The sequence below is a fragment of the Camelina sativa genome, chromosome 17, assembly GCF_030686135.1.
Source record: "Camelina sativa cultivar CO46 ecotype springtype chromosome 17, ASM3068613v1".
NCBI lineage: Eukaryota > Viridiplantae > Streptophyta > Magnoliopsida > Brassicales > Brassicaceae > Camelina > Camelina sativa.
This window is the reverse complement of record NC_141896.1, coordinates 31125731-31151502: the sequence shown is the minus strand read 5'-3', so window position 1 is coordinate 31151502 and position 25772 is coordinate 31125731. Positions and strand designations below refer to the sequence as shown.

General features: G+C 36.4%; 4 protein-coding genes across 5 annotated transcripts; 3 read left to right on the top strand and 1 right to left on the bottom strand.

Annotated features, from left to right (window-relative positions):
* Nucleotides 1-1406: 1406 nt before the first annotated feature.
* Nucleotides 1407-8256, top strand: LOC104757981 (putative serine/threonine protein kinase IRE4). Of its 2 annotated transcripts, none has more exons than XM_087494499.1 (17): nt 1407-1988; nt 2286-2368; nt 2453-2629; nt 2847-4058; nt 4298-4470; nt 4548-4773; nt 5080-5172; nt 5250-5390; nt 5467-5559; nt 5821-6013; nt 6100-6185; nt 6631-6719; nt 6983-7034; nt 7150-7206; nt 7443-7571; nt 7669-7743; nt 7882-8256. In XM_087494499.1, the coding sequence occupies exons 1-17, from the start codon at nt 1793-1795 to the stop codon at nt 7978-7980; spliced, it is 3174 nt and encodes a 1057-aa protein (XP_087350625.1). In that variant the 5' UTR covers nt 1407-1792; the 3' UTR covers nt 7981-8256. The 2 variants fall into 2 exon arrangements, with proteins under 2 accessions (XP_087350625.1, XP_087350626.1); XM_087494500.1 differs by having other exon boundaries at nt 1415-1961.
* A 403-nt stretch (nt 8257-8659) lies between these two features.
* Nucleotides 8660-14238, top strand: LOC104757980 (uncharacterized). Its single transcript, XM_010480772.3, has 15 exons — nt 8660-9327; nt 9652-9842; nt 10047-10183; nt 10333-10443; nt 10545-10649; nt 10779-10884; nt 10971-11340; nt 11444-11525; nt 11612-11705; nt 11890-11986; nt 12423-12516; nt 12919-12991; nt 13393-13566; nt 13671-13793; nt 13882-14238. The coding sequence occupies exons 1-15, from the start codon at nt 9315-9317 to the stop codon at nt 14044-14046; spliced, it is 1935 nt and encodes a 644-aa protein (XP_010479074.1). The 5' UTR covers nt 8660-9314; the 3' UTR covers nt 14047-14238.
* A 4807-nt stretch (nt 14239-19045) lies between these two features.
* On the top strand, nt 19046-20076 carry LOC104757978 (thioredoxin H5). The gene is made up of 2 exons (XM_010480770.3): nt 19046-19321; nt 19708-20076. Exons 1-2 carry the CDS (start codon nt 19235-19237, stop codon nt 19975-19977), a joined length of 357 nt encoding a protein of 118 aa, XP_010479072.1. The 5' UTR covers nt 19046-19234; the 3' UTR covers nt 19978-20076.
* Nucleotides 20068-24477, bottom strand: LOC104757979 (beta-galactosidase 5). The gene is made up of 17 exons (XM_087494501.1): nt 23916-24477; nt 23730-23825; nt 23499-23611; nt 23317-23383; nt 23123-23215; nt 22892-23035; nt 22721-22809; nt 22506-22611; nt 22332-22419; nt 21962-22245; nt 21696-21874; nt 21492-21601; nt 21303-21412; nt 21100-21210; nt 20879-20992; nt 20402-20604; nt 20068-20312 (listed from the first exon to the last, which is right to left on the bottom strand). The coding sequence occupies exons 1-17, from the start codon at nt 24096-24098 to the stop codon at nt 20201-20203; spliced, it is 2202 nt and encodes a 733-aa protein (XP_087350627.1). The 5' UTR covers nt 24099-24477; the 3' UTR covers nt 20068-20200.
* Nucleotides 24478-25772: the final 1295 nt, after the last annotated feature.

Sequence of the window (25772 nt, the reverse complement as noted above, 5' to 3'; positions counted from 1 at the left end):
AAACTTTGTAAGCTAGAAAGGGGCGCAAAAAAAAAATTTGAAAGCTAAAAGATACACACAAAAAAAATTTGTAAGCTAAAAAAGGGTACAAAAAAAAATTTGTAAGTTAAAGAGGCACACAAAAAAAAACTTTGTAAGCTAGAAAGAAGCACAAAAAAAAAAATTTATAAGCTAGAAATGGGCACAAAAAAAAAAATATATGAACCAAAAAGACCTAAAAAAAATCAGTAAGTTTTTCTATAGGTTAAGGGGCATTTTTTTTAGTTTGTCCAAGGGCATATATGTTTAAGCCGGCACTGTAAGAAACATTTTGTTAATATTTGTAAGGGGATAAGACCATTTGGAAAAGTGATCTATATTAACAAAATGCTTTGTATATTTATTATCATTTTAATTTGTGATTCATATAATTTTCATGGATTAGTCCGTATTCATTTTTCAATTGTAATTGATTTCCTATATATATTAAGAAACAAGATATGTGTTAATTTTCTCATCTAGAAAACAAAATTGTGTGTTAATTTCTTATAATATTATGTTAGTCATGTTGCAAAATTGAAATTGAAATTGAAATTTAGTGTGATTATCACATAAAATTGAAATGAATGCAACAGTAATGAAACAGGAATGATGAAACAAGAAAATGCAGAACATAAACAAGAAACTCTGGAACGAGCTCGAGCAAGCACTCGATCGGATGCTCGATCGAGTGGGAGGTCGAGTGGACAAATACGAGAAACAGAAACAATCAAACAAAACTGAGCAAACGAAAGCAAAATCAAACAGCAAGCGATTAACATGATTTAAACAAGTAATTAAAATATGTTTTTTTATGTAGGAAAATAAAAACATATTTGTAGAAAATAACTGATTATTTTTCAAATTTTTTTTTGTGAACTGATTATTTTTCATTGCAGAAGGAAAAATCTAAATTTTTATTGGTGACAGATTTACTTAAGCTGTAAAATGTATCTACTTTTGAAAATAACAAATATTACTTTTACAAATTTTCTCTTAAATAAATTTTGTTTTAAAATTAAATATCTTAGTTACCTTTTTAGTCGTTAAGCAGTAGTATTTATTCTTTGGTGTTTTATTAAGTATCATTTAATAGACGGATTTATTATCCTCTTATAAATTTTCAACAGCAGATTTATTATTCATAAATATTTGATTTAGAGGTACAAACAGAATCAGATCAGTACTCCCATCTGTATTATTTGCTCATTAAAAAAAAAAAAAATTAAACTGAAGATTTTTTCAAAGAGAGATTTATTATTTTATCCCAAAATCAGTGTATCTTTCCCATGTGTTGTTTGCTCGTGAACAACAAATTAATAAAAGATACTTTACAGAAGATTACAATATTAATACTATTATCTTAATTAAATGTTTTTAGAAGTTTTGAAACGGTAACAGATCAAATAAAAAAACATTAAATTAAAAGAAATTGAAAGATGTCACAGCCGCGGAGTCGTTGAAGGCTAAATAAAAATCTAACCAACCCCATTGAGATTGAGAGCACTCCTATTAGCTCTTTTTACCCAAAACCATCCATGAATCCTTCTTCTCATCATCATCATCATCGTCATCGTCTTCATCATCCTCGCCGACCTCACTCTGGATTCCGATTCTCTCATCTCCGTCCCTAGTTTCACCTTCCTCCTCGCTTATTCCGGCGATGAAAGCGTCTCTTCTTACCGGAGAAGCCAGAGCTTGGAGGTATTAGGGTTTTTTTTCCGTGCAACGGCGGTGACGAAATATTCCTTGATTTTTACCTTCACGAAATTGGATGGCGGAAGATAATCGTAGGGATCGAGGTGTTTCGTCTACGGTTGCGATTCCGTCTGGTTTGAACCGGATCAAAACTCGGTTAGCTTCGTCAGGTCCTAGGCCTGAAGATTTCTCCGATAAGCCTCCGTTTAATCGTAATCAGAAGAGTATTCTTCCTCGTGGACATGGTAGAACCACTAGCTCTTCCAAACAAGGTTTTGATTTGAAGACTCTTTCGTTTTATACTAATTCATTTTGCAGTTTTTTTTAGTTAGAATCGTTTTGGTTTGTATGATCAGTTAGGAAATCAGGATTTTCACAGGATCATTCATAGTAGAAACAGTTGTTGTTATCTCGGTTACAGAGAGAAGAAAATGAGAGATGTGGTTTTGGATATTAGAAAAGTGATTGAAAACCCCTAAAAATGATATTTTGATTCACATATCATAGTTGATAAAATTTCTTGCTGGTGATCACTCCTCACAAGTGTCGTCGTTAACTTTTTGTTTTAGGAACAAAATTGTCAAGATGGCTCGCTTCGTATAAACCCAAGTATTCTTGTCACCCTCCAAAATATGTTTGCTCGAGCAGTGAGGTAAATCGTGGTTTTGCTTTTGTTCAATCTAGGTTCAATGGGGACGTCATTGGTTTTGAATTAACCGCCTTGTTTTGGTGACAGGATGCCAAGTTAAAAGTCAAGAACTCTTGTAAAGTAGAAGAGAGGATGGTTAGGGTATCTGAAACTGCCCTTCCCTCTTCCAAGTCAATGGGTATAAAGAGCTTTTCCCATGAGTTAGGGCCAAGGGGTGGTGTTCAAACTCCTTATCCTCGTCCGCACAGCTACAACGATTTGAAGGTACTACAACGATCTTAACTTGTAGACTTTTCTTTTACTGAGTTTTATAATTGTCACAAGATATTGCTATACAAATTCTCTCAAAGTTGGGTTCTGTTTCCAAAAAAATTAACGAATTGCAGTAAAATCTGTGTGCCATATAGCTAGTGTAATGACTCATTTTGTTGGGGTCTAATTATGTTAGTTGGTTGTATCTTATGTTTGCATTGATATTCAGGAACTTCTGGGCTCACTTCACTCAAGATTTGATGTTGCTAAGGAGACTGTGGATAAGAAGCTGAATGACTTTGTCATAGATGTGAAAGAGGCTATAGAGAAAATGGATCCATCATGTCCTGAAGATCGAGAAATGGTAGAGGAGTTACTTAACTTGGCTCGAGCCTGTATGGAGATGACATCTGCCCAACTTCGTGCTAGTTGTGAATCTATCGTCCAAGACTTGACTCGGAAAAGGAAACAGTGCCAAGCAGGACTTGTGAAGTGGTTGTTTTCTCAGTTGCTTTTTATATTGACTCACTGTACAAGAGTTGTGATGTTTCAGAAGGAGACTGAGCCAATTGATGAGAGTTCCTTCCGTAAATTTAAGGAATGTTTAGATAGAATCCCTGCTTTGGAAACAGATTGGGCTACTCCTAGAGTTGATGATTCTGGTTCTGGTTATCCTAAATATCAAAGGAATGAAGATGGAAAAAAGTTCAAGAGACAGGACAAAGAATCTTTGGAGTCAGAGACAACTTTCGGTTCTGCCATACCAGTTGAAAATAGCAATAATGCTGATACGGAAGGTTATGCAGCTGCTAAACAGGTTTTTCCATCGCAGAAACCCGAATATGATAGTAAAGTGGTAGAACAAAGATTTTATTCAAGCGATGAGTCTGAAGATAAGATGCCAAATGAGCCTGGAAAAGAGTTAGGTGGATCTGATTATGTAATATGTAGGATATGCGAGGAGGAAGTTCCTCTCTCACATCTGGAACCGCACTCTTACATATGTGCATACGCAGATAAATGTGAAATAAATTGTTTGGATGTCGATGAGCGCCTTTTGAAACTTGAGGAGATACTGGAACAGATAATTGATTCACGAAGTTTAAATTCCTTCACTCAAGCTGGTGGCCTGGAAAACTCTGTTTTGCAGAAATCTGGAGTTGCATCTGAAGGTTGTTCTCCCAAGATGAATGAATGGCGGAATAAAGGTGTAGAGGGAATGTTTGAGGATCTGCATGACATGGACACTGCCTTCATAGATGAGTCTAGCACATATCCTATTAACCTGAAGAGCCATGTAGGGGCCAAACTTTGCCATCATGGCACTTCATCATCAACAGGTAGCATCACGTCAGTATCTTCAACAAATACCCCCAGAACAAGTCACTTTGACTCCTATTGGCTAGAGCGGCATTGTCCAGAGCAAGAAGATCTTCAACTGGTTAGTTATATGTTTCCACTATATTCTCTGTTTAGGCAGATTAGAGATCAGGTATTGGTTTTTTGTCCAAAAAAAAAAAAAAAGAGATCAGGTATTGGTTTTATGTTATATGTTGCTGTACTAGTTTGCTACTGTGCCTTACAATATCCATTCTTATATATTGAAGTACGCCTGCTCAGTTTTGGAAATTAAACATTTAGAAGCAAAACATATTCGAGCTTTTTTTTTTCATCTTGCAGATGATGGACCTTTCTGATATTGCCCGCTGTGGAGCAAGCACAGATCTCTCGAAAGAGGGGTCCTGTGACTATCTGATGGCCTGCATGCAAGACATACAAGCTGTCTTAAAGCAGGGCAAGCTCAAAGCACTTGTAATAGATACTTTTGGGGGGCGGATCGAGAAACTTCTCTGGTAAATTCACTGTGTTATGGAATAGTTAACTACTGTACTCGTTCTATAGGTTTTATTAACACTCATATTTCCTGCAGCGAGAAATATATATATGCTCGTGAATTGACTGCCGATAAAAGTTCAGCGGGTAACGTAAAAGAAAGTGAAGAAGTCGTGGAGCATGCAGTAGCTACTCCACACTTACTGCTGAAAGATAGGATAAGTATCGATGAGTTTGAGATTATCAAACCAATAAGTAGAGGTGCCTTTGGTAAAGTCTTTCTTGCACGCAAAAGAACTACAGGAGACTTTTTTGCAATAAAGGTAGATGCATTTTGTTTTCGCTTTTTTTCAGATTGATATGATGTTTATTTAGCCCTGCATAGTTTCTAATATGCGCAGTGTTTTGAACCATATAATTTAATGACAAGAATAACATGTAAATATAGTTAAGTAGTAGCTTTCTTTTTTTCCAATTTTAGACAGCCTAGTCGTTGGTGTCATATTGTTCAAACCTCTAAGAGGGAATTCTTAGTTATAGTATCCTGGCTCCCTATGTTGTATTAAAATTGCTCATTGTTATGCGAAGTCAGCTTATCCATGTGCTAATCTTATTTAGCTCATATACAGGTACTCAAAAAGTTGGATATGATAAGGAAAAATGACATCGAGAGGATACTGCAAGAGCGAAATATACTAATAACTGTCAGATACCCCTTTTTGGTAAATTTTGTACTTCTTTGCTACTGTCCAACTATAATATTCTTTCAAAGGCTGAACACCTGATCTTATAAATGCAGGTTCGATTTTTTTATTCATTCACCTGCAGAGATAACCTCTACTTGGTAATGGAATATCTTAATGGTGGTGATCTATACTCTCTGCTCCAAAAAGTTGGGTGCCTTGACGAGGAAATTGCTCGTATTTATATCGCGGAACTGGTAAGTTGAAGGCTTCATATACATGGAATACCAAAGTTTGTTTGATTCTTTAAGAAACAGTTAACATTTATTTCAGGTTCTTGCATTGGAGTACCTCCATTCTCAGAAAATTGTGCACCGTGATTTGAAGCCTGATAACCTGTTAATCGCCTATAATGGGCACATCAAGGTCTGTTATTTAAGCTCTCGCTTACCTAATATGTTCTTGCAGTAGGGTGGCCAAATGGTTTTTCCTTAATGCATACAAAAAGTGAAAGATGTCCTTCTTTACTTATCAAAAGGAGAGTTATATGCAGCAAATTTGCAAACATAGATTGTTCTCCTTACGCTTGTAAAAAATATGGAAATAACCATATGCAAATATTGTTTTCCCTTTCGGTTATTGAAGTACTTTGTTTACAACCTAACTTGTTATTATTTTTGTTACCAGCTAACAGACTTTGGGCTTTCAAAGATTGGTCTTATAAACAACACAATTGATTTATCTGGCAATGGGTCAGATGCATCTCCAAGAATAAGTTCTCATGATTTCCAGAAGAACCAAGAAGAAGAAAGAATTCGGAATTCAGCTGTTGGGACACCTGACTACTTGGCGCCAGAGATTCTTCTTGGAACTGAACATGGTTTGGATACAACCTTAATCTAAACCGTAGATTCTTAGGCTTTTGTGAATCACTAGGAAATTAAATTCAACGCCTTGAGCGTGCAGGTTATGCTTCGGATTGGTGGTCTGTTGGAATCGTCTTGTTCGAATTGATAACTGGAATTCCACCTTTTACAGCAGCCCGCCCAGAGGTACCTACATATTTTAATTTACTGCTGGATTTCAAGCATGGTTTTTTCCTGACTAAGAATAGAATCTAGGTCTGGAGCTGCCAGCAAGTTCCAAAGTCATAAAAACTTAGTGGTATCATAATCATATGTTTTGATCACTGTAGTCCAATGTTCGTTAGGCATCTTAAACAATTAAATCACATAAATCTAATCAGTATTTTTGGTATATATATGATTGTGGGTTTGTCATTTTTGGAACTTGATTGCTTCATTCCCCTTTCAGAATAACACTGAGGATTTTATATGTAAATATCTGATTAAACCGTAGTAGCTTTGTCTTCTTAGCAAAGGATTCTTTGAATGATTCATTTATGATCGGTTACAGTGTGATGGATTCTACACACAAATCTAGTTTTCAGTGAGTGTAAAATTCACACCGACTTACCTTTTTAATTGTACTATACAGATAATATTTGACAACATCCTGAACGGAAAAATGCCCTGGCCAGATGTACCTGGTGAAATGTCATATGAAGCTCAGAATTTGATTAACAGGTCTGTTTTGAGGATTCTCAAACCTGTTCCCATCTTCCTATTATTTCCAGTTCTATTCATGTGTCTCTTTCCAGTCAAGAAATTAACATCAATCGTAGTTTCTTCATGTTGGTTACCTACAACATCAGCTAATTTGAATGCTTTTTGCTGGTCCATATTACATTGGGGAACTTAGTTCGACATAAGTATATAATGACTGTACAAGTTTGACGTTTAACCGGTTTCTCCCGTATTCATATAGATTCACTTTCTTTCCATAATAGGCTTCTTGTCCATGAGCCGGAAAAGCGACTGGGGGCAAATGGGGCTGCAGAGGTTCCATCACTTTCCCCTATGATATTTAACCTTCTAGATGCATGCTAGAACTGAAAAATGCTGATGTTGTTGTCATAACTAAAACTCTCAGTAACAGCTCTGTTCTCGTTTTCAGGTAAAGTCACATCCCTTCTTTCGAGGAGTTGACTGGGACAATCTTGCATTGCAAAAGGTGAGAACTCGACTCTGCATCTCTTTTTTGAATTCAAGAAATATTTGATAAACAAATAATGCTAATAAAGAAATGTCAGTTGCCATATAAAGAGAGAAAAGATAAAAAAAAAGTAAAGCAAGCTGCTTGATCGAAATAGGCTTTGCGTTATTATGTATTCGTCAATGCATATTATGAATGAAGGACAAAATATTCTTTAAATCTTAGTTGCTTTTCCTTCTCTTGCTTTTTGGCAGGCTGCTTTTGTACCGCAGCCTGAGAGTATAGCGGACACAAGCTATTTCGTATCACGGTTCTGTGAAAACAGTTGCAGCGATAGTGAAACTGACAACAACAGTGAGTCATTTCCAGATTCAGGAGACGAGGTAGGCATTTAGAAACTCGCATCCTTTTTCCTATAGGTACTTCCAATCATCGAGGATCTATTATAATCTGTTTGTCTTTGGTTTTGTATTTTCTTAGTTGGATGAATGCACCAACCTGGAGAAGTTTGATTCTCCACCTTATTATCTCTCGCTCATTAACTTTTCTTTTAAGGTAAAATCGCAGTGTCCACCTTTTATTTTTCAAAATATGAATCCCAGTGTAGTTGATTGAAGTTGTTTGGTAGTTCTGCATTAGGATAATAATCATCAAAGTATAAGCTAGTTATTGAAACAGAATGTTATAATGCAGAATTTGTCACAATTGGCTTCGATAAACCATGATGTGCTATTGCAAAAGGATCCAGCTAAAGGAGGAGGAGACTCACCCTTTAAAAGCCATGGAACGTAGAGCTTTGCTACAACCGTCAAAGCTAGCATTAGTCCGCGGTTTGGTCTGGTTTGCGCCTGCTTTGACCGTTGTAGCTGCTGCTGCTGCTACTATGCTGAAATTGTTACCGTAAGGTCTTTGGGTAATTATTTTTCAGTTTTGTCATAAGTTCATTTGGAACTATTTCAAATGCAAATCCCAATATTTATTGCGTGGCAACACACACACATACACACCTGTATATAAGATTGTGTGTATTGAGGCTGATGGAAATAAGAGAGAGCTTTGGTTACTGAATTATGGGAATCCTCCTACTTCCGTAATTCTTACTCTCGAAAGAATCTTCACAGAACCAAGCTTGCCTCCATCCCACCAAGGTCACTGTCAATGAGAAAATGCCAGTTTCAGATATTTGGCAATATCAAATTAAAATTGAGAAAGCTTTTAGAAAGACATGTTCGGGGCGCACAGTCCCACTTTGCTCAGCATTAGAGTTGGATGTGGAAATCGCTAGTTCATCATCATCAAGCAGTCTATCACGTTTTACATAGTTATTTTTATTGAATGTTTTCCTTTTAAGTTATTTTGACCGTTGGAGGTAATTTGTCAAGAGTCTATCAAAGTTTTCTCTATCCTTTCACTTTCAATTTACGCAATTTAGCAATCAATAAAAGTATTATGTTGTTCAGTCAAAAGCTTTGTGCATTTGATCTTTGAGTCTTATTCTCTTAGTGTGGTTTCCCCTTAGAGAGAGTGAGGTTCGTGAGTTCTTCCTTCATTAGCGGGTTACGCCTTTGAAGAAAGCTCCTCAACCGGTTACAATCCATCCAATCCTTCCGCCAAGCCCTTGAATCTGTTCATTCCGAGTCTTATTAAGATCAGACCGTTTTGATCTTAACATCAAGAGTATAGGTTACAATCGATGAGAAAATCATCTTCTTCGAACACTCACGTTCCGGTCCGACGTTCGGATAAATACATAACCCTATGATAGATACAAGAAACAAATAGCTAATATCCCAACCTGCTCCAAACCGATTATTTCGGGTCGATATCGGTTCGGGTTTTCGGGTCCGGTTTTTCTTCCCAGGCATTTTTTTACAAATTCCTAAACGAATATTGCAGCAAAAAAAAGTTTCTTCAAACAGAAAAGTACCTTTTTTTTTTTTTTTTTTTTTTTTTCGTTTAAACACGACGACACAGACACACGAGTAAACAAACAAAGGCTTGAAAATTGAACTTCCTCTACGTGTTGTTTAGCTTCCTTTCACAAATCTCCCAAAAACGCGATCGTCTCTTCTTCTTCTTCAATCCCCTCAAGAATCTCCAGATTTTCGCGGAAAAAAAAGAAAGAAATGGACAACAATGGTAAGACTCAATTCGCCGCTTCCGTACAATCACAGTTTTTAATTTCGTCGTATAATCACAATTCTCCGTTGTTTGCTCGAGATAATCGTCTAGAAGCTGAGAAATTGTTGAAATTTTCCGGAGAATTGATAAATCCGTGTGCTTGGTGAGAACAAAACGGTTAAAGATTTCCATAAAGTCAGCCTCGATTTTTGTAGTTTACTCAGGAAACGATCCTTTGGTTCCACACAACACAAGCTTGTGCTAGTTAACCTGTGCTAGTTTGTCTAAGTATTGGAAAGTGATTAGCTTTATAGATGAAGGAATCTTAAACTGTTTTTGTAGGATCTCAAGAAATGACTGTGCCAGTCGAAGGGGTGGCTGGTGGAGGTACAGCTTATGGGTTTAATGATGCTGAGCCACTTAAACAATCTACGGATCCTTCAGAGGTTCCAACTGCTGATCTGGTGAATGTTTGGTGTATGCCAAATACGGTTAATGTTGGTTCACAAGAAACACCTAGACCTCTAGAGCCTGTAAGTGTTCTATCTGTTGCTTCATTTTCTACTACTAAATGCTTTGTAGTTAGCTTCACTTAAATAGTAGAGAAACTGAGCAATATGGAAAGTTATCTGTTAATATAGTAGATGTATTTCCTAGGGATTAATCACTAATTGAATTAGTTTCAATGATCGTTTATCGTTCTGTTTACATGTTGGCTTCCATGTCGTGTTCTATAGATAAACCTTTTGGCGGCTAGGAATGAGAGAGAAAGTTTTCAGATCGCCATGCGTCCCAAAGTTTCTTGGGCTGCCTCTAGCCCTTCAGGGAGTGTTCAGGTTCAGTGCAGTGACTTATGCTCTTCAGCTGGAGATAGGTGAGCTGTTTTACCTTGTATTTTTCTATCCTTCTTTCTGAAAACCAAGGAAACTAATGAGACTTCATTAGGCAAAAATGTAAAGGATATCTGACATATAAAAAAATGTAATATTTTCATTATTTGGGATGGTTCCTTTGTCATGGCAGATTGATTGTTGGCCAGTCGCTTAAGTTGCGGCGAGTGGTGCCTGTCCTAGGTGTTCCTGATGCTCTAGTACCCCTTGATCTACCTGTTTCTCAACTTAGCTTATTACCAGGGTACGACCACTCATTTATCCAATTTCTTAATCTGGTATGTGGAGACATTGTTGCCCTATTTCGTGAGGCTAAAACATAGCATGAGATGCTTCCTGTTGTAGAGAAACAAGTGTGATTTGGGTCTCAATAGACGTTCCTAATGGGCAGCCTCCTGGTCAATATGAAGGAGAGATCATTGTTTCTGCAATGAAAAGTGGTGATGGAGGGTGAGTCTTACTTTGTTTACTATCTCTCTATCTACTTTAAGATGCTAACAATACCTTGATGTCAGTGTGTTGCATTACATTGATAATTTGTTAATCATGGATTTGACCAGTGATGTGTTTGGTTTACAGCTGTTCAGGTCACTTGGGAAAGCAAGAGAAGGATCAGCTTTGTATGGAACTTAACAACTGTCTTGATATTATGGAACCAATAGAGGGGAAACCCATGGATGAAGTGGTAATTTTTCACTTTCCTTCAACTAGATTACCTCACCCTTAATAAAATATTTTTACGTGTCAAATAATCTGCAGCTTATGTTTTAGGTAGAAAGAATAAAATGTGCAAGTTCGTCATTAAGAAGAATTCTCATCTCTCCATCATTTTCGGAGTTCATTTCAACAAATGGATCAACCGATATGATGGAAGAAGATGTTGTTTCAAACCTTTCCCTGCGTATCAAGCTAAGATTGACAGTTTGGGAATTTATTATTCCAGTTACTCCATCACTCCCTGCTGTTATTGGCGTCTCTGACACTGTAATCGAGGATCGTTTTGGCGTTGAACATGGAAGTGAAGAGTGGTACGAGAAACTGGATCTCCATTTTAAGTGGCTTCTTCAGTATCGGATCAGTCCATATTTTTGCAAATGGGGTGAAAGCATGCGTGTCTTGACATACACCTCACCATGGCCTGGTACTGCAAATCTTCTTTTCAATACTTCGCTATACGTGCTCTGTGCAAGCTGATCGTTTTACTTCACACGCTGAGTTTTCCATTCCCTTTTTGATTTTTGCAGCCGATCATCCGAAATCTGATGAATATTTGTCCGATCCAAGGCTTGCGGCGTATGCAGTACCATATAGACAAGTTATAGCTGGGTATGCATGTGTTGTCCCACTCAAGCTTTCTTTAAGTTTAGTAGGTACCAACAATAACTTTCATTTGCCTGTTGATGTGCAAGCAGGGATGATTCAAGGGAAAGTTATCTGCGCAAAGAAGTTGAGATATTGAGGACTAAACCCCATTGGAACAAAGCTTACTTTTACTTGTGGGATGAGGTATACTTCAGTCAATTTTTCGCTTTGATTATTGATAGGATATAGTTTTGCTTTGGTAATAGTAAAATTCTATGTCATTTCTATATTTCATCATCCATCCTTGGTGTAGTTGATGTGTGTGTTTGCAGTTGAAAAATACTTATTCACAGCTTTCTTATTACCTACCATTCAAAACATTTGGCAGCCACTAAATATGGAGCACTTCGATAACGTTCGCAAGATAGCCAGTGAAATTTATGCCTATGCCCCGGATGCTCGTGTGTTGACTACATATTACTGTGGTATGATTTCTTTTTAGTAGAAATCACTTGTGCTAATTAATTTTATGTTTCTCGATTTTACTTCCTGTTTCCTGCTGGGGTCCTGTTTTATAGGAATTCATGGCTTTGTCTTCCTGTTGAAATGAGCTCCAAAATTTTCAGTGGTGAACCATAAAAATTTAGTTTGTATTAAGTAGGTTGATCAGTATTCGACTTTATGTGGCCATAATGTTAGTTCGTTGTATAAGGTTTAAAATCTTAGCACTTCATGTTGGTCCGGTAGTTATCTCTGTTATGCTTCGTTACAGCACTATTGGATATTATTTTATCGTGTTGATGAAAAGGGAACCTGAAATCCACGTTAAATTATAGCAATGTATTATTGTATTAAGGTTCATAGTTCAACAATGCTTTAGCTACTTTATAAGTTAAGTAAAATATTACTCTTTTTCTTTAGGACCGGGTGATGCGCCTCTTGCTCCAACGCCCTTCGAATCTTTTGTCAAAGTTCCAAATCTTCTTCGGCCTCATACTCAGATATACTGCACAAGGTAATTGCTCATGCAAATTCTCTTGTGGGGGCTGTGATGTGATCATTCAAATAAATTGCCTTCACTTACCTTGGGTTTTTGATGTCAAGATCTTAAACATACCATCATTAATTTGAATATAGCGTAGGTGTTCTATGTTTATGGTATTTATACCTATCAAAATACATCTGGTTCAGAATAAAGTGTCAATCCTCTATCAATTAATTTTAAAATAGTCACTTCCTTTATCAATATTTATTGGGCAAATACGGTATTGGTCTGCAGGTGAATTTAGTATAGAAGGTAATTATATTAAGAAGGTTGTCAGATGAATATCAGGAACCTATAGAGGAATCTAATTTCAACTAGTCTCTTGTTGCTTTGATCTGGTAACTCAGTCTTAAAATATGGTTTAATATTCAGTGAGTGGGTGCTTGGTAACCGGGAAGATTTGGTGAAGGATATTCTTGAGGAGTTGCAGACAGAGAAGGGTGAGGTAGGCTCTCTCTCTGACCTTCGTCAACCCTTTCATTTCTTTTTTTGGAGACTATTATCAATTACCTAAGTCTATATTACTCTCAGTGAGGTTTGAATTGTCTGGTCCATACACCTGAAGAATGCTGAATCGAAATTAAGAATAGAATTTTGTCAATATAATTAATTTAGTTATTATAAACTTTGATAAGCCCGCACATATGCATGAATACATTATACACATCTGGAGTTAATAGTAACTAATTCATCTTGGGTCAATCAACTTAGTCTGAAGTTCATTAACCACTGTTCATTAAGGGAATAGTTACATTTGATACAAGGTCATCGTAATGGTGTGGTCTTGTATGCTTATGTATGTATTAGCAATAAGAATCATAAAGAGGAATTCTCTTGGTGGTGCAGGAATGGTGGACATACATATGCCTTGGACCTTCGGATCCTCACCCAAATTGGCACCTGGGGATGCGTGGGACACAACAACGTGCAGTAATGTGGCGCGTGTGGAAAGAAGGTGGAACCGGGTTCTTGTACTGGGGTGCAAACTGCTATGAAAAGGCCACGGTTCCAAGTGCCGAGGTTCATTGTCTGACCCATCGATCCTAATTTTCCTATCCTTGGTTTCCTTTCTAAATGTATTTTGAACTGATTGTTTATGATGTTTATATAACCCAAATGAATAGGTAAGGTTCAGGCGTGGTCTTCCCCCTGGTGATGGAGTTCTTTACTACCCCGGTGAAGTATTCTCATCTTCGTCAGAGCCCGTTGCTTCACTTAGGCTAGAGCGTCTTCTAAGTGGGTTACAGGTACAGCTGCTTTATAGTTACCAACCAGATATCAATGAGGAACTGTTATCAATTGGCTTATTTTGGGGTCTTAATGTAATGAATTCAGGATTATGAGTACTTGAAGCTGTATGAGTCAAAATACGGAAGAGAGGAAGCAATGGGGCTATTGGAGAAGACAGGGGTGTATATGGGACCAGAGCGATACACTTTGGAACATAGACCAATCGATGTATTGCGAGGAGAAGTGTACAACACATGTAGACCATCTTGAGTAACGACATCATTTTGTATCTATAAAAACTCTGTTAGCCGTAAGTTAGTGATATAAAAAAAAAAAAAAGAAAACATATGAAGAAAAATCTTACGAAGTCTAGAATTTGTTGTTTTGTTTTATGATTATATGTTGTGAAAAGGGTTTATTAGTATGATAGATAATACAATACAATAGTATAGATTTGGCTTCTACGTCTGTCTTAGCTGTAGCTCATTTTCGTGTTAAGCAGTCTGCTACTGAACAGCAAAGCAAAATCAGAGTTTACAACTGAGTAAAAAAAAAAAAAAGAATACCCTCAATGAGTAAAAGATTGAGCCCCATTCAAGTTATGTCATTTATCAAACAGTAACACAAAGAGTATTCTCAAGTTGTGTTGAGCTGGGGACTGTAAGCACCGCGTCATGCCACTCGACCTTCCCCCAAATCTCTTTGCTCTTGTGTCTTTCAAGGGCTACCACCGCACACCAAATCATCCTGTGTCCTTCAATACATGTACTTTTGGTTGGCCAACCCACGTAATGGCACCCCCCGTCCCAACAAGTTGGGAAGGGGACATGGTCCCAAATTTGGGTTTTTGTGTCGAACACCTCCATCGAACGCTCTGATGATGTGTCTTTTATGAGTTCTCGTGCTACATAGATCTTTCCATCAAAGATAGTAGCAGAATAAGTGTACGTCTTCTTCTCGACGTATAAGCTTGGAGCCTCGCGCCACGTGTGAGACCGACAGTCTAGGACCAAAACGCTAGATGCGGGCAAAGTTTCGATGTATCCGCCAATGTGGTAGATATCGGAACCAACCGCTGCGTGAATTGGCCACTGGGAAGGAGGAGATGATGTGATTGGGACCAAAAGACAGCCACTTGTCTTATTTAGAGTTCGATCAGGTTTCCGGCAGAGAGTGAACCAACGAATTGAAGGTGAGTTGCAGGAGGGAAGCATAAACACACATAGAGACAACTCTCGGTGAGGCGTGAGAGAGATCGGGCCTCGTAAAGCTCCGGTTAAGCAAGGAGAGATCGAAAGCTCTTTGAGACTAAGGACAGAATTGGGTAGTACAATGTGGAAGTGAAAGGTTTGGGGTCGATTCCGGTGGCGACATGATCAGAATTAACTCTCGTCAAGATGAAACCACCCTTTTTTTCTTCTCAGCTGCGGTTTCTTCTTCAACACGAATTTTCACACCCACGGTTACTATTGTATCGACCACGGTTAAATCTTATTATATAAGGTTGGATTTTGAAAGTTAGTCATTACCAAAATTTTGACATGTGTAAAGTTAATATTTAACAGAGGATTTAAAATTACAACAAACAAATAAAAAATTTTGTTTTAAACAATACTAATAATATAAAAAGATAATTATCAAAAAGTAACAAAAATTAAACAGTTTTTTAAAATAATTATAAGTAGATTATATATATATATATATATAATTCATAAAATTTGAAATTATAACATTATTTACTTATTATTAATTTTAAATTATTAATTTCACATGAAACAAATAGAAAAGGATTAAAAAAATATATATTAACTTATTAATTCTAGAATAATGTAAATACTCGCTTCTATATAAACATAAACTATTACATATTTTTCACCTAACAAAATAAATTATTCATAAATATTGCTTTCAACTTTAATCTATTGGTAAAACTTTTTAATGGGAAGGTAAATTTTCTTTATTTTTTAAAGCCAAAATTTTCTCTTACTTTCTCCTTTTTCAGTTTGGAATAGGTAATATTAATATGTTGACCAAAAAAAAAAAATGGAAGATTAATATATGCGTCTTCTAATTTCTATTATTTTTTAAATTATGTCAAATTAATTTTCTTCTAATTTCTCAACCTTTATTGGTTGGTCACAGATTTTTTTTGTGCAAACATAATTGTTATCATTCATTCAAATCCCAAAAGAAGATAAAGAGTAGAAGCGCATCCACTTAATGTTGGATAAAATAGACTAATCACACACAAGCTTACAACAAACAAAGATAAATAGATTGGAAACATAAATCATTGTTGATAGATCCATAGGAGCTCGGAGACAAAGACTACATCATGGTGTGTCAAAGACACTTTCACAAATATATTGAAAAATTTAACATTAGTTATTATCAAAAGATTTTGTGACGTTGAAAAAAGGTTTTTAGTTTCATTGGTTGCTGGAGCAAGCCACTTTGAAATAGTTAAAAGACGTGAACATGTTTTTTCCTTGCTGGAGCATTTTCAAGGTTATCTCTATGGTGGAGGAGGTTGGATGCAAGGTTATCTCCCTAAGTATGGTAGGATGGTGGAAGCAGGTAATAACTAAGTTGATTGGTCCTGTGCATACAAGTTTTATTCCTGGCAAACTCAGTACATATAATATTGTAGTTGTCCAGGAAGCAGTGCATTCAATGAGACAAAAGAAGGGTCGCAAGGGATGGATGCTGCTAAAACTTGATCTTGAGAAAGCATATAATAGGATAAGGTGGGATTTTTTTGATGACACGCTTATTGCTTCAGGTTTCTCAGATATGTGGATTAAATGGATCATGAGATGTGTTACAGGACCATTGATGCATTTGTTATAGAATGGTGAAAAGATGGAGCCGTTTAAACCGCTGAGAGGTCTGCGGCAGGGTGATCCATTATCACCATGCTTGTTTGTCCTTTGTATGGAGAGATTGTGCCAACAGATTGATAGAGCTATTACGGGTAAGTGCTGAAAACCGATTAACCTTTAACGTCTGAAGCTGTCACTTATTTGCTTTGCAGATAATTTAATCTTATTTGTGGGAGCATTAGTGGCTCAAATTAGAGTAATTCAGAGTGTATTGGAGCAGTTTTGTGTTGTTTCGGGTCAGAAAGTTTAGCTTAGAGAAGTCTAAGATTTTTTTTTCTCTAACAATGTTTCAATGGAGTTAGAGATATTGATCAGTACTGAGAGTGGCATTAAATCTACAAAACAGTTGTAGAAGTATTTGGGGATGCCATTCATGCATAAGCTTATGAATAAAGAGAGCTTCTAAGAGGTTCTTGAAAGAGTCTCCTCAAGGTTGGCGGATTGGAAGAGTTATGTTCTGAGCTTTGCTGGACGTCTAACGCTTACAAAAGCGGTGTTATCATCCATCCATGTCTACTCAATGAGTATGATTATGCTTTCTCAATCTGTTCTTGCTTGTCTGGACAGAATGTCTTGATCTTTCTTATGGAGGAGCATGACTGAGAAACAGAAGTTACATCTGATATCATAGAAACAGATGTGTTTGCCTAAATGGGAAGGTGGTCTTGGAATCCGAGCTGCTAAAGATATGAATAGAGCCCTTATAGCCAAAGTAGGATGGCATCTTCTACATGACAAGGAAGGGTTATGGGCATGTGTGTTTTGTTGTAAATATAACATGAACAATACTCAAGATTGGAATTGGCTTCAGGTGAAGAGTAATTGGTCTTCAATGTGGAGGAGTGTGGGAATGGGTATGAGAGATGTGATTGTTCAGGGGCTTCGTTGGGTGCTCGATGATGGTCGCTTGATTAAGTTATGGACTGATAAATGGCTCTCGAACAAACTTTTGTTGGATGGAGTGGTAGGCGTGTTGCATGTAAATTATGAATTGTTGCGGGTAAGTGATTTGTGGAATAATTGGTCAGGTTGGGACTTTGAGAGTATATCTCCTTATGTCATGGACTTTGTGAGGATGGAGCTAGCAGATTTTGTTGTGGATACTGTCATGGGGCCACAGATCGTGTGTCTTGGGGAGGAACTATGGATGGTAAGTTCTAATTAAATCGGCTTATTCCTAGTTGACTAGGGATGCCTCGCTGAAGAGAATTATGGAAGCTTTTTACAAGAAGGTCTAGCGACTTCGAGTGCCTGAGCGGGTGCAAGTATTCATTCTTCTAGTTGGTTAGTAATGAGGTCCTCATGAAAAATGTATAGACGCAGAAGAGGCACTTGTGCGATTTGGCTGTTTGTCAAATATGCAAGGAAACTTTTGAAACGACTATACATATATACTTAGGGAATGTCATGTTATGTCAGGAGTATGGACATAATAGTTCCACACAAAAGAAGATACATGTTTTTTACGGAATCACTACTAGAATGGGTCAACGCAAACTTGTCAGACAAGTTGGTAGTGGATGGAGTCACATGGTGTACGATGTTTGCTTTGGCAGTTTGGTGGAGTTGGAAATGGAAATGTGGTAATGTATTTGGGAAGGTTGGTAAATGCAGGGACAATGTCATATTTTTAAAAGACTTGGTTAGGGAAGTAAATTTGGCAAACATTACGAGTGAGGCAATGAACGTTTAACAAACTAGAGTTGAGGCTTTGATTGGCTGGACGTGTCCGCGGGAGGGTTGGATGAAAGTTAATATAGACGGAGCTTCAAAAGGTAATCCCGGTCTAGCCACCCATGAGGAGTGGAAAAAGATGGAGAAGATCGCTGGTGTAGGGGATTTGCGCTAAACATCGGAAGGTGCTCAACTCCATTGACAGAATTGTGGAGTGTCTGTTGTGGGATGTACATGGCGTGGGAACGTTGAGTCTCGTATCTAGAGCTGGAAGTTGATACCAAAAAAATTCCAGAATTTTTTTTTATAGCACTTTTTAAAAATATTTTTTTAGGTTACTTTTCAAAAATATCACTTTATATTATCTATTTTAAAATTGTAAAAAACAATTAATTAAATATAGATAGGTGTCATTATTTTCAAAACATGTATACATGTTTTAGATAAGATTTAATATTTAATTTTGTACCATTCGATTCAACTTTGCCGTCTTAAGCTCGAATAAAAAAACCTTCTATTTGTACCGACAAAAATAAACTTTATAGTAGTTGACAACTATGGAAGAAACAGATAAACTCAAAATGTGCACACATAACACGATTTCTACAATCTAGAACGTTCGTTACCAGCATCGCTTCATTACGCCGTTGACCTAGACTCATAAAATTTTTTAAAGACCTTTAATATCAACCGTTGGATCCATTCACATTTCTACGCGTCACGATCACACAAAATATTTAGGATAAAGTAATAAGAAGACCAAGAAGAGGTAAGATAAGATGGTCTAAAGTCTTCCCCCCTGTCCTATAAAAAGCTGATCCCAAACCATAATGTATTCTTCATTCACTCACCAAAAAAAAAAGATCTTATCAAACAAAGTTTAGAAGAAGAAAAAAGCAACAATGGCCGGGGAAGGAGAAGTGATTGCTTGCCACACACTCGAAGTCTGGAACGAGAAGGTCAAAGACGCCAACGAATCCAAGAAACTGGTACTTTTCTCTTCTCCTCTCCCTCTCTAGGGCTTCTTCAATTTGATTAGGGTTTTTTATTCTTGATTAGTGGTTAAGTGAATGATGTTCAAGACTTTGATCACGTTCTTATCCCATATCTTGATTTGGTCTGAAATTGATAGATAGATAGATACTGGTACTTTCTCTTGTCCTGTCTAGGGCTTCTCCAATTTGATTTGGTTACGTTACTTAGGTCTTTATTGGTCTAAACTGATAGGAACTCGTAGTACTGCTTCCTCTTCTCCTCTTTAAGGGTTTCTTCAATTTGATTTGATTACGTTACTGAAGGTTTGTCTTGATTAGTTAGCTTATAGTGGGAAATGACATTTGTTTTCTGATTTGCTCTGAAAATTTGATTGAAACAGATTGTGATAGACTTCACAGCTTCATGGTGTCCACCTTGCCGTTTCATTGCGCCAGTCTTTGCAGAGATGTCTAAGAAGTTCACTAATGTTGTCTTCTTCAAGATTGATGTTGATGAGTTGCAATCGGTTGCTAAGGAATTCAAAGTTGAGGCAATGCCCACTTTTGTTTTCATGAAAGAAGGCGAAATCGTTGATCGTGTTGTCGGTGCTGCCAAAGATGAGATCCATGAGAAGCTAATGAAGCATGGTGGTCTTGTTACTTCTGCTTGATTTTAATTTCAAATTTCTAAAAATCTCTGTATCCTAATCACTACAACTTTCAAAGTTTATTTATCTTTGGTATGAAATAAAAGTGATGAATTTCTACTACACATTTTATTGTATTATAACTATTTCGAATTTCAGTTCCAGTTTCTGATCACAAAGAGGGATAATTTAAACACAGCACGAGTCATGCTTCGTGTAATGCACACACAATATTAAGAGTTTAAAGTTAGTTTACTGATCTTTTCACAACAGAGACTTTGGAAACGTCTCCACCAAGTTCTTCAAAGAGTACTAACAAGTTCCCTCTTGGCTTCAACCACGAACGCGGAACATGATACCTACAAACAAAAAAGACTCATCTTTATATGAGAAGAGAGCTTTAAGCTTCAAAAGGTTTAGTTAAGAAAGAACAAAGCATTATTGTTACCATCTTTGTGTTGGCTCGCCACAACCAGATTGGCATTTGTTTTGCCTGTATGTTCCAGCGTAGTGACAAGTCCCACAGTTTCCTTTTGCATAAGCCATCCAGTATCTCCCTAGGCTCTGCCCGTTTATCCAAGCTTGCCCTTTTCCCATACTCTTCAGATCCAAAGCCAGTGGTTCGTTTCCTCTAGGCGCGTCAAAGTAGGCCTGTGGATATTATAAGCAAAGATATAGTGGGTCTACTTGAACATGTCTTAGGTCAAGCCTTAGCTATAGGTCTAATTGCAGTAGCTTCAGACTGTATACAACAGTTTATAGCTTGTTAAAGAGAGCTAAGTTCTAAAAGAGGCTTGTTCTGGTGTGGAGGTATTTAAACTGCCCTATTACCAAACTTAGGTTTACCACTGGGAGATAGAGTACTAATCAGTTTGGTTCAGGCTGATTTAGGAGCAGCTTGGATAAGTCAGAGTTTCTTATTTACCTTGTACCATGTCAAAGGTTGTTTGTTTTGCTTAGCCAATGAGCCTTTGATCCAATCAACAGAGGACTCTTCTGTAGGAGAGATCAAGTTCATTGCTTCCCCTTGCAGACCAGCCTGTTTCATTAACCGATAAAGATGGAAATGTTATTAGATTTTCAATTGTAAACCGAGTCAATCCATGAGAGTTTCTTCTTCGGTTTTATGAACTCTATCTATCTCACCTGATATGTCCACTTCTGCCAACTCAAGTCTTTGTTACCTTCGTCAAGGCCATGAAGCACCACTGACCCAACGATTCCAGTGGCCCAGGTCTCAAAGTGTAGTCCAACATTCTTCAAAAACACACAAAAATGAACACTATTTATCAGTCTGCTACAAGAAACTTAAAGTCAAAAGTAGAGTACTTTCATGTTTTTATACTGACCGGTAAACCAACTGCTACGCTCAGAAGCGCGATTCTGTTAGCTCCACCTCGAAGATTGACTGGTGCGCTGAACGAAACTTTTCTGTTTTCTCTTGTCCCAAAGGCAGATCCTGCATCGTTCAAAAGCACAACTTATTTGATGAAACAACTCTTTTCTAAGGAATTAGTCAGCAAAAGATTCATTCTTACCGTAAAAGTGTCCATTGACAAACACATGCACAGCATGTCCTGCAGAATCCACCGTAAGAGTCGGCCATTTTCCTCCACGCAAGAATGATTCTGATGCCTTAATATCCACACTGGAAACCCCGGAAAGACCGATTCATTTTTCAAGAACAGATCATGTTTGACATGCAAAGATAATGTTACTATTGAGTAATTTTCAAAATGTACCTGGTTGTGTACCACAGGTAATCAGTTGTATCTCGTGTAACATTAACCTGCTCCAACAATCCACGGGCTGTGATTGTCCCACGGTCTCCATAAGTAGCAATACTTTCATCGTATCTAGCAACTGAATACAAGATGGAACCAGATGGCACCATTTGAACATGTGTTGTCTTTGCAGCAACCTGTCCGACAACTTCATCATGTTAGCTTCTTAATGATGCAACTAAAAAGGCTTTCGCAACAAAAACAGCAACTACTCTATTACATACCGTCGCAGTGTTGTAAACAACGTTTCTGCAATCTGGAAGAATGCTGATGGACCATGCAGGTAGAGTAAAATGCCGCTTATTGAAGATTACTTTTGCAGGTGCATTCATGTGATAGTTCGTTAGGAAAGCTACACAACTTCCTTTGCCGGCAGTGAACACATGAGCCTCCTCGTAGTTTCCTAGTTTAGTAACATGTGGATCAGAAGAAACTAAGGCAGCTTCACATTGCTTAATTGCCAGATGAAGTTGCTTAAGATGGCTGTACTTGGGTTCTTGGACCAACCCTGCATCATCAAAATAGCCATGTTTTGGTAAAAATGTAGAGGAGAAACAAACATTTTGCAGAGCTGAGACTGTAAGAGAATTGTACCGTATTCATCAATGGGAGCATCATAGTCATAACTAGTGGTGATAAATGGACCTCCTGCTGTGCGTCCAAAGTTTGTTCCTCCATGGTACTGTCACATAACACACACAACAAGCATCAGGACAAAACTGAAACCGAAACATTTTCTTTCATAACATTTGTGCAAGGACTAATTACCATGTAGTAGTTTATATACGATCCACCCTTTTGTATGAAACGAGCTACTCCAAATGCTAGATCCTCTACAGGTCGTTTTGGAATGGTTCCACCAAACTCTGTAAACCTTTTCGCCATCATAGTGGACAACAACAACAACACACATTTAACACAATCAGTAAACATATTATTGTGTCTCTTACAGTCTCACAAGCAATAACAGTATTTGTTTTTACCAGCCACTCCATGCCTCTGTCCACATGGTTGGCTTATATGGCTTGTTGGGAGTAAAATAATCGCAGTAGAATCCATTGCAAGCATTTATCTACAAAACACGAATATCACAAGAGATTAAAGAAGGGAACCTAAATCTTACGAATGAGAAAAGATTAGAAGATTGGTCTCACGATTGGGTCAGGTGCATCATCTTCCTTACACATCACCCATGGAACTCCAGTGTTTAAACCAACAGCCATTTTTGCAGCCCAGTTGACGTATGAGTGACCAGCCGGTCCAAGCGCTTTAAGCTCTGGTCCAAACTCATTCTCAATCTATACATTATAAAAGATCAAACCTTTTAAGCATCTTACACATCAGTTCCCACAAAAAAAAAGTTTTGTAAATTTGTATAATAGTACCTGAGATAAGATGATGGGTCCACCTTGCGAGGCAAAGAATCTATGTTCTTTCATCATCTCGACAATCTTCTCTGTGAAACCTTGCATTGCAGCCTTAACAGTAGACACACAGACACACACAGACACAGGTTACATTAATGATATCCAAAAACTGAACATTAAACAAAACATCAAACATAAGCAACATTTATTACCTTGAAGGGTCCATTGTCTGTTCTGAAACTAATCCCATCTACATACTTCAACCAAACAGGAAACCCTCTACAAAAGTCAAACAAGAAAAAAAAAACAAAAAACACAATTTTTTCAAAATTCAAAAAGATTTGATTTTTTTTTTTTTTTTTTTTGTGATTTTGGAATTGATTGAAAACGTTACCCAAAATTCCATTCTGCGCAAACATAAGGACCAATCCTGAGATGAACATAAAGACCCACTTCCTGAATCGTCTTAATGAATCGTACCAAATCGTATCTCCCTTTGAAATTGTACTGCAAGAAACCAAACACAGGGAAGTGACAAATTGTACTCAAATTCAAATCTAAATTTCGTAAAGTTTGCAACTTTAGTGAAATTTTTAAGTTTTAACAAGAAGAAGAAGAAGCATACAGTTCCAGGAGAAGGTTCATGACCATTCCAAAAAACATATGTATCAATAACATCCAAGCCTCCATCTTTAGCTTTCTTTATAAGATCTTCCCACATCTACAAAACCCAAAATCAAAAATTTAAACAAAAGAAACCAAACCCATTTGTGTTCTTTAATTAAGATTCGTTTTTTTTTTTTTTGGTTACCTCAGGGGTACTTCTTGGGTAATGAATTGAACCGGAGAGGAGGATTCTACGGTGTCCATTAACGATAATAGCTTTCTTATCGTAAGTCACACTAGTACACTGAATCAAACCGGATCCAACCAGCATTGTTGTTAGCAAGAAAGATAGGATCTTGGACAGAACCAAGATCTTTGTTGTTCCCATTTTTTTTGTGTTTTGGAACAAATGTGAATGATTTTTGAGAGGGAAATTGAATCTTTCAAACAAAAAAAAAAAAGAATGAAAGAAAGATCAGAGAGAGAGGAGGAAGCAAAGTTTAAAGTTTTAGTAAAAGGGTCGTTGGTTTGATATCTTTGGTTTCGCTGCCTACTCTCTCAATTTATTTTGTATGTTTAATTTGGTATAGTGAATTAGTTGAGATATTAAAATAAAATTAATGGAGCTTTCCATATAATTTTTTAATTAATGTTTGTATTAACTTTACATATACATACAAAATGTTTGCTTTTAATTTTTATGATGAAAAACATATATTATCTTTAATATAGATGTTGTAGATAATTTTTGATTTAGATATCTGAATGTTTGTTGAGAATGAAGAGTGTGTTGATTTATGTATTTTGGTTTATTTGGAAATGGAATTATAATTATGTGTTATTAAATTATCTTTTGTGTTAGGTTGAAATGGTTAATATTTTTTTAATATTAGTTGACATTATGTATTAGAATTTTATTTAAAAATATAGATATATATATATATATATATATATATATTTTATGTTTAGTCATTAAGCTAATTCAGAGTTTTAATATTTGATTTTATATTATTTTAGACTGAATTTGGAATATAAAATATTTAAGAGATAGATAAACTCAAGATAAATAAAGAACTCTCTTTATTAGCTTTAGAAAAATAACTCAAAAACTAAACCTTCTCTCAATCTCAATCTCTCAAATTCTGTAACTCATAAAACTCAACATCTCTATTATAAGCTTAGAATCTAACAATTTCCTTTTTCTCATTAAAGGATAATTTTCTTTTCTCTAAGTTTTCCTAATCTCTTTAGAATTGCTTGTTATTCAAGTTTATCTCAACAGAATATTTAATTTCAATCACATTTTTCATAATACTGACTGGTTTAATCTTGTTTAAAGAATTTCATTAACTGATTTGTCTAGACTGATAGTTGTAACTTAATGATTACGATTTATGTTATAATCAAATCATGACTGGAATAAATATTATGATAGATGTATCATGTATGATGTATGTAAGTTTTTGTATACTTACTAGTTGTGTTGTTAAATTTTAATCATTTTTAAGGAAAGAAAACAAGAGACAAAAGTTAAAAAGCTGGGAAATGGAATCACATGGAAGGCCCAAGGCAAAAAAGCATCAACGTCACATCAACAATTTATTCGTTTTTAAAAAATTGGGCAGTATACAGTTTGTAAAATTACAACATTAAAGCTTTTGTGAAAGGGACAAGCAATTTCCTAATAAAATCTAAACTAGTGAAAAGTTTTTCAGATTTTATACATGTACGGTAGTGAATGGGAATAGTTTTTTTTTTTCCTTTTTTTTTCTTTTGACATACCCTAATCTACAGACAAAAGATTAATCCATATATATTAGCTCGCCTGACCAACGCATATAATTAAGCTGGGGACCCTATGCTAATAACGTTATGTTTTCTGGAAAAAAATATCCATAACAACTATAGTACTACTATACCATTACCAACTATATTGGTTTATATTTTATACTAGATACTCCCCCGTTTCAAAATATAAGATGTTTTAACTAAAACACGTATATTAAGAAATTTTTACTTTTAATAAGTTTAACCAATCAAAAGCAATACTGCATAATATAAA

Excerpts from the sequence above, each read along its gene's own strand:
- LOC104757981 (XM_087494499.1), top strand. The coding sequence starts at position 1,793 with ATGGCGGAAGATAATCGTAGGGATCGAGGTGTTTCGTCTACGGTTGCG. Across the intron at positions 7,207-7,442 it reads ACAATCTTGCATTGCAAAAG|GCTGCTTTTGTACCGCAGCC; the intron begins GTGAGAACTCGA and ends GCTTTTTGGCAG. Across the intron at positions 7,572-7,668 it reads TTCCAGATTCAGGAGACGAG|TTGGATGAATGCACCAACCT; the intron begins GTAGGCATTTAG and ends GTATTTTCTTAG.
- LOC104757980 (XM_010480772.3), top strand. Across the intron at positions 11,341-11,443 it reads ATACACCTCACCATGGCCTG|CCGATCATCCGAAATCTGAT; the intron begins GTACTGCAAATC and ends TGATTTTTGCAG. Across the intron at positions 11,706-11,889 it reads ACTTTTACTTGTGGGATGAG|CCACTAAATATGGAGCACTT; the intron begins GTATACTTCAGT and ends AACATTTGGCAG.
- LOC104757978 (XM_010480770.3), top strand. The coding sequence starts at position 19,235 with ATGGCCGGGGAAGGAGAAGTGATTGCTTGCCACACACTCGAAGTCTGG. Across the intron at positions 19,322-19,707 it reads CCAACGAATCCAAGAAACTG|ATTGTGATAGACTTCACAGC; the intron begins GTACTTTTCTCT and ends TGATTGAAACAG.
- LOC104757979 (XM_087494501.1), bottom strand. The coding sequence starts at position 24,098 with ATGGGAACAACAAAGATCTTGGTTCTGTCCAAGATCCTATCTTTCTTG. Across the intron at positions 23,384-23,498 it reads TGCGCAGAATGGAATTTTGG|AGGGTTTCCTGTTTGGTTGA; the intron begins GTAACGTTTTCA and ends TGACTTTTGTAG. Across the intron at positions 20,605-20,878 it reads AACCTTTGACATGGTACAAG|GCCTACTTTGACGCGCCTAG; the intron begins GTAAATAAGAAA and ends TAATATCCACAG.